Here is a 13,339-nt window from a genome sequence, read left to right as displayed (position 1 = left end):
TCTCTTCGAGGATAACCAGTGCATATGCATTTCTTTCTATCTTACATTTAATTAAAGCCGCATTTTGCTTGGAAAATGTCTAATGTTTGAGTCTTAAATACAGTGAGACGGTGCATCTAATTTGAGTTGCAATAAAAATTTGAGATACAGCGATAATAAGTTCTTGGTCATATCATCATCCTCGCATTTGCTACATGATAATATCAAATGTCATTTGTCATAAGTATAATTATCTTTTTTTTTTGTAAACAAGTATAATTATCTAACACACGAAAAAATGGACTAAGTCAAAATACATCAAACCTCATTAGTCATTACAACTCTATATGTAGACATCATATAGAATTGACAGTAAGTAGGTCGCTCCGTGAGAAATTATTACACACACAATGAAATTGTAAACCTATACAAAAATATCTTGAATTATTTCAAAATAACATCCAATAAACACATAGAAAAATTTATGGACGTATAAATATTTCATAAATCAACTTTCTACATCCGTGGACGGTGGACCTGCGATTTCAATTTTCAATACTCGTATTAAATAAGAATAAATATTTCCTACGAGTCCTTTTCGTGTACTTTAAAGTCTACTTATTGCCTTGTTTGATCATTTTAATCTCGCAATTTCAAACTAGTTTAACTAGCTATTGATATTCTATAATTCAACGGTGCAAAGTAAGACTTGGTTATGCTAGCTAAAAGAATATAAAGTGATTGTTATCTGATCCAAATAAACGATAACAGACACCAAACAAATTAAAGGTGGGCTCACATTATAATGCAAGGGACGAAAAAAGACAACATGCACTTACAAAAAAATGGTAGTTCCTTTCTTCGAAGGTTGGGTAAGATATTGTAGATTCGTGTCTAGGTTTTAAGTAGTCATAGACAAATAATGATAAAAATGAAATATGTAAATACGCACATACACTGATACACACACACACACACACACACAAAAATGAGAAGAAAACAGCTCTTAACCAATCTGACACAAAATAGGTCTCTACATAGAGGTAATTTTCAATGTCGATTAGGTAACAAATTCATAATAATTAATTTAATTAGTGTAGTATATAGCTTGCAAAACATACAGAATAAAAACAGCGAGGATTATTGTAGATATATTTATATATACGATGCTCTTCATTGTTAACATGTGCAAAATCCATAACATCTTGAATGTTCATGAACCAAACAAACCAAACTTTAACTAAAATTTGTGTTCGGTATGAATAGTAATGCTAATTTAAAACAGCTATAATAATCACAATTTGTATGATGTGATAATCCTTGCAGATTTCACGAGCGAGTGTTTATGCACATGTATATTACAAGTAAAGTAAGCATACGTAAAAAACGTTAAAGAGGAGTCACGATCATCGGTAGATACATCAATTTTTCGGTTAAACAGACAGATCAGGAAATGCGACCAAACATGTGTCGATAGTACTTATGAATTAAATTGTGACACAGCGAATCATCATCGGTCTCAAATAAGAGTGTTTTTGTATGAATGGTTGGATCTGTCACGTGCACTCCACAGTAATAATTTACGAAATCACCCTTACAGAAAAAGAGAGTCTTGCGTTTTAGGGCAACGAAGAAGAAGAGACAGAGATTAGATAAAAGAGTAAGATTCCTTTTTTTACACGTGGACCCCAAACCCCACGCTCTCTCTCATTGTGTGCATGTGAACTTGGCATCTTCTTTTTTATTTTTTGTAATAAAATAACATATACTAATAAAGTTATTTATTTATCCTACCAAGGAAACTGTTACTGAAAAAGGATGAGTAACTCTCGTCTCACAGTCCCACCATGTAATTAATTTTTATAATGTAGACAAAACAATAATGGTAATAATATGTACAAAAACAAATAACACATCGTCACCACCAACAAGAACCATTCATTTAAGAAAACATATACAATTACATTTTCTTTTATTTTTATTTGCTTATGAAAACCCCACATTGTCCCCCTATCTTAACATTTTTTATTTATATATCCCAAGGAAAAAATAATTAAATCACAGTTTATTTTAATTTTGTTTTAACATATTAAATCTCTCTTCAGTATAACTTAAAAATCAAAGATGAAAAAAAAAAAAAAAAAAAAACCCTCCAATATTTAAATTCTCATGTTCTGTATCAAAACTTAAAAAAAGATTACTAATCTTTCACCACCAAACCGGTTCGAACTCGAATCATCATCATTACAGATTATTCGTCGTCTTGTTGTTGTTGTTATTGCTAGGCACAAGCTCGAACTCACCTCCTTCCTCTTCTTCATTCTCCTCTTCCTCATCTTCATCGTCGTACTCTTCATCTGTACCTTCTTCATCATCAAAGTTCTGCTCCGACGGCTGAGATTGCTGATCAGGCTGAGCCGCTGCGGGAGTAGTTGTCGCAGTCGTTACAGCCGGAGGCCATTGCTGCTCTGGTTGGACCATCAAGGGAACAGAATTATCCGGTTTAACAAGACCGGAAGATGAAGAAGAAGCTGCAATGTTGTTGTTGCTGTGGAATTTGTTCCTCTCTCTATATAAAGCATCAAGCTGGTGAAAGTAAGGGCAAGTCTTGGAATCTTCGGGACGTTTCTTGTTGCTCTCTTTGACTTTCTTGAAGTATTTGTTTATGTTTTCCCATTTCTCTTTGCATCTCTTTGAGTTCCTGTTGAATCCTAACCTTCTCATTCCCGCTGATATCTCTTCCCACAATGGTCCTTTTGGTCCGTTTTCTTGATATTTCGAATCAAGATTCGTCCTCAGCTTTATCAATGCTTCTATCTCCACTTTCGGCCACCGCGACGAGCTCGCTGAAGCTGCAGGAGTCATATTCTGATCACCACCATTGTCCGTTTTCGTTGTGTCTAACGTCGACACAACCGCTTGAATTGGCTGCGGAAGCGGAGCAGGAGGTTGCGGTGGAGGAGACCGTTGAGGCGGTTGCTGCTGATTGTTGTTATTAAGCTGCATTGATGGTCGAACTTGTTGCGGCTGAGGCTGCGGTTGTGGCTGATTCGGTTGTTTCTCTGACAGTTTTTGAAGAAAGGCCATAACAGCAGCGTCTTTTGCAGCGGACATAGAGCGTTCTTGAGCTAAGATCTCGTGCTCGCGGTTGATTCTGGCAATCTCTTGAACTCTCCAAGACTCTTCTCTAACCAATCTCTCGTGTTCTCGCTTTTCAACAGCTTCCAAGAATTTGCGTTGAAGCTCTTCCTGTTTATCAACTACTTGTTTCATCAACCGCTCGAAAAACACCTTCCATTTCCTCTTCCTTTTCTTCCTTGTAGTCGCAGTTCCACCACCCATCTCCATGTCAGAAGAAGTCGAATAAGAAGACGAAGACGATGTAGAATTATCCGATAGAAAATCACCGGAGATGTTTGGAAACGAAGGTACATTAATCTGCTGAGTATACGGAGGAATTGATGAAGAAGGAAGCGTCGGCATAACTGTCGTTACCGGAGGAGGAGTTGAAAATATGGAGCTGTTGTTGTTGTTGTTGTTGTTGTTGTTGTTGTTTTGCTGTGGTCGAAGAGGCGTTTGTTGTTGATGATGGTGGAGTGAGGTTGTAGATTGAGACTCGAGAGCTTCTAATTGATCAAAGAAGCGATAAGTTTTGCCTTCGGATTTTCCGGTACGACCTTCTTTGGTTCGTTTGTGGTATTTGTAAACGTTCTCGAATTTCTCTTTGCATTTCTTTGCGTTTCTTATGTAACCATGCTCCGCCATTTTCCTATCAGAACCAAAGAAAAAAAAAAGATTCACAAATTCATCAAAAAATTCATGAAGTAAATAGACTAATTTTGTTATGGAAAAAAAGAAAAAGGATAAATATGGTTGAGAAGTGGATCAATCAGCATGAGTTTGTGACAAAAGAGTCTTGCTTTCTCAATCTCATGAATATAACATGACCCAACTTATATTATCTAACTGTTAAATAAAGTTTAAATTTTTAATGAAACCCACTTCAAGAACTGTCCGAATCTGAATCTCACTGAACTATACAAACCAAAAAGACAACTCTTACAAATTCGGCGAAATTCAAGCAAATCCCAAAAGACAAAATTGAACCAAATCTCAGACAATTAACACAGATCTTTAAACAACACTCGTTCAATTTAAAAAAAAAAAACAAGTTTCATAATCATTCCCAATTAGAAAACAAAAAATTCAGAGAAGAAAAAAAGAGAGAGTGGAAAAAGAAGTATACCAAAAAAAGGAAAAGGGAATAAAGAGGAAAGGGAGAAGAAAACGCGAACCTAGAAACCTCTTCCCATAAGGGACCTTTAACGCTAGCGTCTCGAAACGCTATTCCCATGTCAGATCGTATTTTCAACAACGCTAGCGTTTCCTGCCGCGGCCAACGATTTCCTCCAAACCCACGGTCGTGCATCTCTTCCGACACCTCAAACGCCCCAACCGCTGCTGCCGCTGCTTCTGTTGCCGCTGAATCGTTGTTGTTTGATTGTGGCGGTGGTGCTGTAGCAGTTGTGACGGTTGTAGCCGCCGCTGTAGTGGTCGGAGTACCACCACCCAGTTGCATCATCGTTTAATAAAGTTTTTTTTTTTTTAATCTGTTCCTCTGTTTTTCTTTTTTTTCTACTCTCTGTGTCTTTGACGGAGAAGAAGTTACAGAAATGAAAAATAAAAAAGAGAAAAAATAAAAATTTAGAGAAGAAAAAAAAAATGGGAGAGATAAAGAGAGAGAGAGAAAGAGAGAGTTTACATGAGGAAGAAGAGTGAAATCTCTGGGCGCAGGGTTTTATGGTGTTAGAGAGTTTTGTAAATACCTAAGTTAATTTCTTTACTTTATTTTATATTTGTCTGGTGATGAGATCTGCTTGTCAATCTCAAGGAGCCATTCTAACATTTATATATTTCTTTCGATTTATTTCTTTTTTACCTATTTTCTTTTCTTTTTATTGATACTTTTTCCTCTGTTTGTGCCAAAATGGAATCTTCTCAAATTTCTCTCTCCTCTATTTTCCGAGTTTTGGGGTAAATTATTTTTCACTTTGTATTTTCTTACCAAGATTTGTATACTGTAATTGTGGTTTAGATTGATTTTATAGGGGGCTTGTAATTGTAGGTATCATCAAAAATGACCTCATAGGATTTTGTATCAATATATTATTAAATCTGGTAAAGGTGTTTTACTATTTTATATTTATAATAAAAAATTTCTTTAATAATATTGAACCACGGTTACGTATAGTATAATAAATATAATTACTCGTTTTTGGTTAAATTCCAAAATGTGAGGTTATTGCTATGTACTGTTGTAGAAGAAAAAGTTAGTAAAGATTTCAATTGTAAATTTGTTTTGTTAACTACGAGCGTTACGTAAAAATATATTATTTAGTTTTATCATAGATTAAAAAGAAGATAAAATTAAATTTTGAATGATTTTCTAAGATTTGTAAAAATTATGGTTAAAGTCCAAAATGTAAAATTATTGTTGTGGACTATTGTAGAAGAAAAATTTAGTAAAGATTTTAATTGTAAATTTATTTTGCCAACTACGAGCGTTACGTAAAGATATATTATTTAATTTTATTATAAATTAAAAAGAAGACAAAAATAAAATTTTGAATGATTTCAAAGATTTGTAAAAATAAAGTTTAATTGATAAAATTGTTAAATTTAGAAGTTGTAATTCAATAATTTTTTGTAAGTATATTTGATACAATCTATGTAACAAAATGTATGAAAAATAAAGTAAATATATGAAGTAAATTTTGGTTGATTTCAATTTGGTTATAAAAAATGGGTGATGGTTGTAATTGCTACCATGGACTGTTGTAGAAAATTGGTTATAAACTTTTGACTGTATTTATTTTTGATAGCTATGTTACGTAAAAAAATATTATTTATTTCTACTTTAGAGTTTTTAAAAATGAGGTTTGTAAATGAAATATTAAATAAAATTTTCATCCCAAAACATTAAACAAAAAAAACGGAGAGAGTCATTTTCTAGTAGAGCAAAGCTAGAGTAATAGTGTGGTGTTAAAAACCAGAGTTTATCATCATGGGTTGTATATGCAATGATGAAAAAAGTGGGCACAAAAAGATATATACGAAGGAAACTGAAGGATTTAGTTTTTAACCAATAGTTATTTATTACCAAAAAAGAAATTATTGCAGAGATTTATTGACAGCTGGGCACAAAGACGGTGGTGATTATTAGTTGGTTTTTGTCCGTCCAGCTAAATTGTCTTAAAAACCCAGTTTAAAAATCACAAATATTTTAATTCGAAGTTTATAAAATATTTCAAAAAACGTAAGACTATATAATTTTCTCATACTGATGTTTGCAGTAATGAATTCGTATAATGTAAGTTTATAAAAGAAAATATAAACACATTCGACATTCCCATTTTTATTTCAAACAGACATAAGTTATTAAGCTATATGTTGGTTCAAACATTGCTTATTCATTGTTTATGATCTTGTAATGATAAATAATGTGTCTTTGTATAAATCAACAAAATGCTGCAACAGGATAAACATCAATTTAGAAAATAGGGATAATTAACAGGATTATATTTCAAAGATCACAAGTAGAAGAACAAATAAAAAAAGATAGGGGTAAAAGGTAAAAGGTAAAACGTAAAAAAAGTTGGTGGAGATGAGGATGAACTTGCTTTTTGGAACGTATACAGTGGCGGGTGACTTACGTATTATTTGAAATTACTAAATTGTCCCTAACGTGGATCCCATTGACCTTTAATCATTGAGGCTTTTTAAGCTATTAATCTATTTTATTAGCTCTCAACATTTTAAGACTTTAAATCATTAATAAACTAAACCATCCTCATTACTGATCTGGATTTGTCCCCCCTGCAAATTATTTTAATATCAATTCACTACTGATCTTCTTCCACACTCTACAAACACGGGCTCGATTTCAAAATCAATCCAGAGATTTGATGATTTTTTTTTTGTAATAAATTATTGTTATGATACAAAGTAATCGAAATAATAAATATAAATGATGAGAGGATGTTGGAAGGAAAGTGGTTAGATGGAAGTCATTTTCGGGATTGAAGTAAATAGATTGGTGACCATTTCCCGTTTGAGGCCATACATTACATTGCCTCCGTTATTCATTTTTATTTTATATATTGATGGTTTTTGCGTCATCTCAAACCGATTTGACGGCCGTTATTTAACTAAATCAATTATTTAAACACTTAAAACGATGACAACCTAAACCATCAATGTCAATAGTGCAGGGTATTAATTTCTCCCAACGTCCCGTTTTAATTTAACCTACAAAATCTTACATGAAGTTAGGAATAGTTTTACTTTTACCAATATGTAGTTTGGTGGTAAAATCCATCGTTTCTCCAAAGAGGGATATGCATTTAGATGTGATGCGTTCGAACTTGTTTTGGAATGACCTATTTAAGTTCGTGATGGAACCACATATTAACTTTAATTTGGGTCAAAATTTTCCGTATTAACAATAACAAAATATAGTAATATTTTTGGGCCAATCACAACATGAATTTGAATCCCAACATACTACGGTTAACGTAATTTGCGCAAAAACAAAACAAAACATATTCCTAAAATATTAATGGAAACAGATTCGGAGTTGCATGCATTGACAAGATTGCTCTTCTGTATATATAGATAAGAGGTTAGCACAAACAAGTACAAGAACTAAACGACTAGTAAAATGAGACATTCTAGCATAATTACTATAATAGTAATGATTATTCTGCTGCAACGCCTTCATAGTTTGCAGATTTTGCAGTTAGCATAATCGTGATACATAAATCTTTGTCTATTGCATAACGATTATCCATTTAATAAAACAATTTTTGACAATTCTGTATTTTTTAAAAACTATTTCACTAAACTGCATACTTCATCTAAAAGCTGAAAAACTTCTTTTTAGTATATACTATACGAATTTACTAACACGATATATATAGTAACTTGGGGTTATAGTAAAATGTAGATTGTCAAATGCGCAATTTGCGTATAAGACTAATCATCAGCCTACTCAGCATAGCGTTGGGGGTAAAACGATTGGAATGTTCATCGAAATTCACGGCATGATTAGGCAGTAAATGTTAACAGCGTTAGATTCAGATATTTAATGAATTACATGAAAATGTATTGAAAGCTGATATCAGGGACCATCCTTTTGGTAGCTCCTAAAAGCATTGAATATGATTTTTTCTACGAAATTATATAGTAGCCACTCGATTTTCGCATGGCTCGACCCTTAACGTTACAATTTTTATCTTATTGTATTAATAAAGAAAAAGTATATTTTATCTGTCGTGGGTCTTTTTCGTATAGGTGCACTTCGTCGGAGTTGAAAACGACCATTATATATAATAACGAGTCTTAAATAATAATAAAAACATTGCGTACCATTATATAATCTGCATCTATATATGTTCTTTACTAAAATATGTGTTTCACACTATGCTTTTGTGAAAGATGTATATGAAAGGAAAGTGGTGTCTCTTGTTTTTTATAGAGTAAAATGTCACAAAATCAAGCAAAGAGTATAAAAATATACTCTTTGAGTTACATGTGATTATTAATTAATACACAACGTTTATCCGTATAATTTAATTACTAAATACAACATGCGCACAATGATGCATATAAGCGCTTAACTTTTTATTTATCCATAACGAATGATATTATTTATGATTACTTATTTCAAATATGGTGGTTTTACAAATTACAACCCTGCTAAGAGCAGATTAATTACAAATAACAGTTTAAGAATTAGGTAGAAAACCCTAGAAAATATGAACAGAGACATTAGTGTACAAATAACCATAAAATTAAGTAAATCAATTATTGATGGGCCATGGTAATTTTAAGGTGGAGGGAAAAAATGCAAGTGGATTGAGCAAGTAGCCATCTAAAAGACGAAATTACTGCACCAATTACACCAACAACAAAAGAAAATAGAGGTGAAAAAAGTTTGTAGTTTGATCACTTTTTTCTTTTTGGGTTATATCCTTCTACTACCATAAGTTTTAACTATCTTTAATGTTGTAATTTTATCTTTCTACTACAATAATTTTACATTTTGACTTCCAATGACTATTGCGAAAATAGAAATAAAACGTTTGCAATTACTCCACTAGTCACACCATAAAAAAAAATTAGAGGTGAAAAGAATTTGTAGTTTGATCACGTTTTTTGTTTTGATTTTAACTTTATCCTTCTATTTTCATATTTTTTTGTTTTTAACCTTTTTACTCCCTAAAACTATGGCGAAAATACAAATAAAAGCATAACTATGTAGTTGTACTGAACTCAACTACTATTTTTTCAGAGGTTTTAAACTTAGCAGACAATTTCTACGATCAGCTTTAGTAAATTACCATCATTACTCACACGACTGCATCTGCACGGAAAATCATACACATATATACACACACATATGTATGTGTGTGCACGGAAAATCACAAAATATGTGTCAGCGTCTGTGAAAAATCACAAATATGTGTTGTGTGCTCCGAACTAATTAATCTCCTCTAACTCATTTTCCAACGTGGCATTAGTGTACAAGAACTATGTAATTACTTTTACTTAATCTATAGTACTTGTTTTCATTGTTTTATTAACTACACTAGCTAGTAATTCGAATTTAAATTATGCCAGCTCAATCAGTTTTCCAAATAACCTTAATCTTACTATTTGCATAGGTTGAAGATAAAATCCGTAGTGGACGTATACAATTTATCTGTATATGTCATCTGCATATCTGTTGATTTCATTTTTTTATCTTCACAAATCATGAGATATATAACGGCGGGTTTTGGATTCATGTGAAGGTGCTTCGCTGTCGTAATTTGTATTCTCCTTTTTTATATTGATTCATTCTTAATTATGGTTCTTTCTATCAATTATGATTATGAATGATACGGTTTAGGTGCGGTTCATTTCGATTTATACAACCGACAAAATTATAAGTTGAAATAGAACCGACATTATACAAATATGCGGTTTAGTTTGCTTAATATATAGTTATAGCTTTCTTAATAAATAATTGTACCACTAAACTTAGATACAATGTGAAAGATAATGGATTGTATGAAAGACTGATGAGGATGATGATTAACGTGTCTACATCAGTAGATATAAATATTATATAGTCTACCTAAATTTCATGGAGCAACATAGATATAATAATATGTACTTAAGGATTCACAAATCACCCGGAGGATATAAATATATTTGTATAATAATTTAAAATAATAAATTAAATAAATCGATTCTGCCGCAAGAAAAATTATACGAGTAAGTAAAGCTAGCAATTAACTTATAGTAGAGTAGAGATTTGATTAAATACTAAACAAATAAAAGGTTGATACAAGCTGGGTCCACTAATTAAGAACTTCAAAAGTGTGATTAAAATCTTGGGATTATTTTTGAAAAAGTTGGTAGATCCATAAAAAAAAACTTTGCTATTTTCAACCATCCGTTTTAAACAGGGACGAGAGAAATAAAGTGAAAGTCAAATTCACGATGAATATGATTAGTTACATAATTTGATTGATGTAAATTGTGAATTCGGTGAGAAAAACAAAGAAAGGGGTAAGAAATAGAAATAAGAAGAAATTAAGGGGTTGAAAGGAAATATAGAAAATCACATGGGAAGGGAGAGGCATGTGGGATGAGTTATCTACGCCACTTTCATCTTCCCATGTGATTTTTACCTCTCATTTTTTCTGTCTCCAGCTCATCTTTTTTTGTCCCTAATTTCCGATTTTTATTTTGATATTTTTTTTTTACCATTCTTGTGTACTTTGATGTTGTCATTAGCCTCTGATTTATCTAGCTTAAAAAGGTAATTTTAAAGATTAAAAATTAGGTGATGAGTTGGAGTTGGAACATGAAAATTTGAAGGTAATAATAGCGTCAAATAAAAGCTTGTTTGTTTTTAATGTACGACTGAAGCAAATTCACTGTTAAAATGTTGATTTTACGAATTTCCCTTCAAATATAAGTGAATGTCATCTTTTAATGCGTTCTTGGTCAAATAAGAACCATTTTTGTAATGATAATATGGAAAAAAAAGAAATGAAAAGAAGAAAAGGCAAAACAAATTTGAAAGATAAAGAGAGAGCTCGGAGAGGCTCTTGTGAACAAGGAAAGGGCAATAAAGAGGTGAAAGATGGATAAAAAAAAAAACACAAACTTCACATTCTTCTTTTGCCTTTTTTCTGAAATTTCGATCACACATTTCTTATTTCACTTTGTTACGAAAGGCTTGATTATAAAAAAAAAGTCATGAAAGTTTCCTTTTATTCAAGTGGGTATTACATCAGTAAGCAACTAAGCATAATGGCATGGCCTAATTTGTTTCTTCTTACTAGCCCAAACAACATTTTTGGCCCAAGCTTTAGGTTTCTTTTTCCGCCTATGAAAATAAAAGATTCTTCAATTACCTAAAAGCTCCAAGGCTAAAGAGAGCCAATTTAGAGGTTGGAGTTTTGAATAGTTACTCTCAGTTCTTGTCACTGTCGTTGATACTTACAGGACAATGAGGACATAATCAAGCATAGAGAACAGAACCACTTTCTATAAGAATATTACATCTGAAAATATGAAAATATTTCTTACCTCAAACTTTAAACCTTAGCTAATAATAATGTCTACTGCAAAGTTAAGCAACTGATTAGATTGCCAATCATTGTTGCAACTTTTTCTGATTAATTTCTTTGATCCTTAATTCCTAAGACTCTTCACAATTTAGCACCCAACTCTATTCGTTTCAGTTCAAGACTCATCCTTTCATTCTCAAGTTTCATCCTTTCGTTTTCCATTCTCATTTTCGCAAGCTTCTGCTCTCTTCTCTTACTAAACACCTCCCACTTGAATTGTTGTCTCTCCAGTTCCATCATCTCCGCTTGAATCTGAAGCTTTCGTCCTTCTAACTCTAAAGACTTAGACTCAATCTGCTGCCTCTGTAAGCCAGCAGCTTTCCTACTATCTAGCGATATTCCTCGATTCACATCAGCTTGGGAACGAGGCAAGCAAGGGACATCATAACCCTTATTCGGATGACCAACATCTTCATGGCTCTGGCTTTGTCTTAACCTCTTCAAAGGACGGTCACTTAAAGCTCCATCATGATCTTCCTCATAGTCATCATCATCATCAAGATCTTCGTTTTGGTGTTTCCCATGTTCATCATTATCATGATCATCACGGCTTCCAAGCGTAATCAAGTGAAGAGATCTCTGTACCGCAGGGTCATGAGGCAAATGCAATCTGTTTCCGTTATGATAAGAACACATCTCTTCATAGAAAAGATGTTTAGAGCTCATGATTCTCCTAACTTCATCTTTCTCTTTCTCATTCAAGTAATCAATCTTATCCAAGAGTGAAGGATTCTCAACAACCTCACAAGAAGTTCCTCTACCAAGCATCTCATTAAGCTTCTTATACCGCTTATTAAGATCATTAAACTTATCTTCACATTGCTGCGGCGAAACATGATAACCTCTTTCATCCATGACTTTAGAAACTGATCTCCACTTACCTTTCTTCTGCAAAACTGCAAATTTCTTATCAGAACCAGAGTCTTCACCGATATAAGAAAGAGCAGTTATCATTAGCTTCACCATCTTATCCATCCATTTCACACGTTGCCAAGGAGAGTTTTCCTTGGACTTGTTTTGACCATCACTACTTAACAAACATAGTTCATCATCTTCACTCATTGATTTCTTTCCTCTGTCGACATTGTTGTGACGTGTATCCATAGTATTGTTAAAGCCTGAGTCTTGTCGAGAATTTGGATGGTGTTGTTTCTGATTCTGATTTATAGCATTTGGACGAAGATCTCTCATAGAAGAAACTTGAGAATCAAAGCGTCCTTGCGAGCAATTTCCTTCCATTTCTACAGTTTCCAAAAGAAAAATCTGAATCAGAGAAAATAAAAATTCAGTCTTTCTCCTCAAAATCAAACTTTTCTTAGATGGATTTCTCCAAATATGAAACCTAAATCATCCGATCAAAGTAAGCTTGTAAACAGAGCAATCGCAATCAAACACTACGAATTCGATAAACTATAAAACATCGCTAACAAAAGACGAAAAAAAAAACTTATCTTTAGAGAAAATTTCATGCTAAAACTAAACGGACCTTTTTAAAACGATTGAAGACGAGAGAGTCTAGGGTTTTAGAGATGAGAGTTCAAGTAGAGAGACGAAGAACTCTGATCACTGAGACAATGCGTGTGGCGGACAAAACATTTAGAGGAAGAAGAAGAAGAGAGTCTTGTTTCTAAATCTTTTTTAGTGACAAATCACAAAAGTTATTTATGTCCAAT

At 32.8% G+C, this 13,339-nt stretch overlaps 2 protein-coding genes and 1 long non-coding RNA gene across 5 annotated transcripts; 1 reads left to right on the top strand and 2 right to left on the bottom strand.

The window, feature by feature from the left end:
- The first annotated feature begins 1,896 nt into the window (after positions 1-1,896).
- On the top strand, positions 1,897-4,850 carry AT1G76878. The gene has a single exon (NR_139958.1). It is a non-coding gene; the product is annotated as an other RNA (long non-coding RNA).
- On the bottom strand, positions 1,930-4,841 carry AT1G76880 (Duplicated homeodomain-like superfamily protein). The gene is made up of 2 exons (NM_106339.4): positions 4,275-4,841; positions 1,930-3,748 (listed from the first exon to the last, which is right to left on the bottom strand). Exons 1-2 carry the CDS (start codon positions 4,559-4,561, stop codon positions 2,224-2,226), a joined length of 1,812 nt encoding a protein of 603 aa, NP_177814.1. The 5' UTR covers positions 4,562-4,841; the 3' UTR covers positions 1,930-2,223.
- A 6,453-nt stretch (positions 4,851-11,303) lies between the features above and the next one.
- Positions 11,304-13,316, bottom strand: AT1G76870 (transcription factor; the record flags this gene model as incomplete). 3 transcript variants are annotated; one of them, NM_001334745.1, is made up of 2 exons in its annotated part: positions 11,304-12,929; positions 13,153-13,316. In NM_001334745.1, one exon carries the CDS (start codon positions 12,903-12,905, stop codon positions 11,748-11,750), a length of 1,158 nt encoding a protein of 385 aa, NP_001323232.1. In that variant the 3' UTR covers positions 11,304-11,747. The 3 variants fall into 3 exon arrangements, with proteins under 3 accessions (NP_001323232.1, NP_001323233.1, NP_177813.1); NM_001334746.1 differs by having other exon boundaries at positions 11,304-12,907; NM_106338.2 differs by lacking the exon at positions 13,153-13,316 and having other exon boundaries at positions 11,625-12,905.
- Positions 13,317-13,339: the final 23 nt, after the last annotated feature.

The sequence above is a fragment of the Arabidopsis thaliana genome, assembly GCF_000001735.4.
Source record: "Arabidopsis thaliana chromosome 1 sequence".
NCBI classification, from domain to species: Eukaryota; Viridiplantae; Streptophyta; class Magnoliopsida; order Brassicales; family Brassicaceae; genus Arabidopsis; species Arabidopsis thaliana.
This window is presented reverse-complemented; position numbering and strand designations above follow the sequence as displayed.

What these genes read in the sequence shown, in the direction of transcription:
- AT1G76880 (NM_106339.4), bottom strand. Translation starts at nt 4,561, where the DNA reads ATGATGCAACTGGGTGGTGGTACTCCGACCACTACAGCGGCGGCTACA. An exon ending in TTATGGGAAGAGGTTTCTAG is followed by an intron (nt 3,749 to 4,274) that starts GTTCGCGTTTTC and finishes TGGTTCTGATAG; the next exon opens with GAAAATGGCGGAGCATGGTT.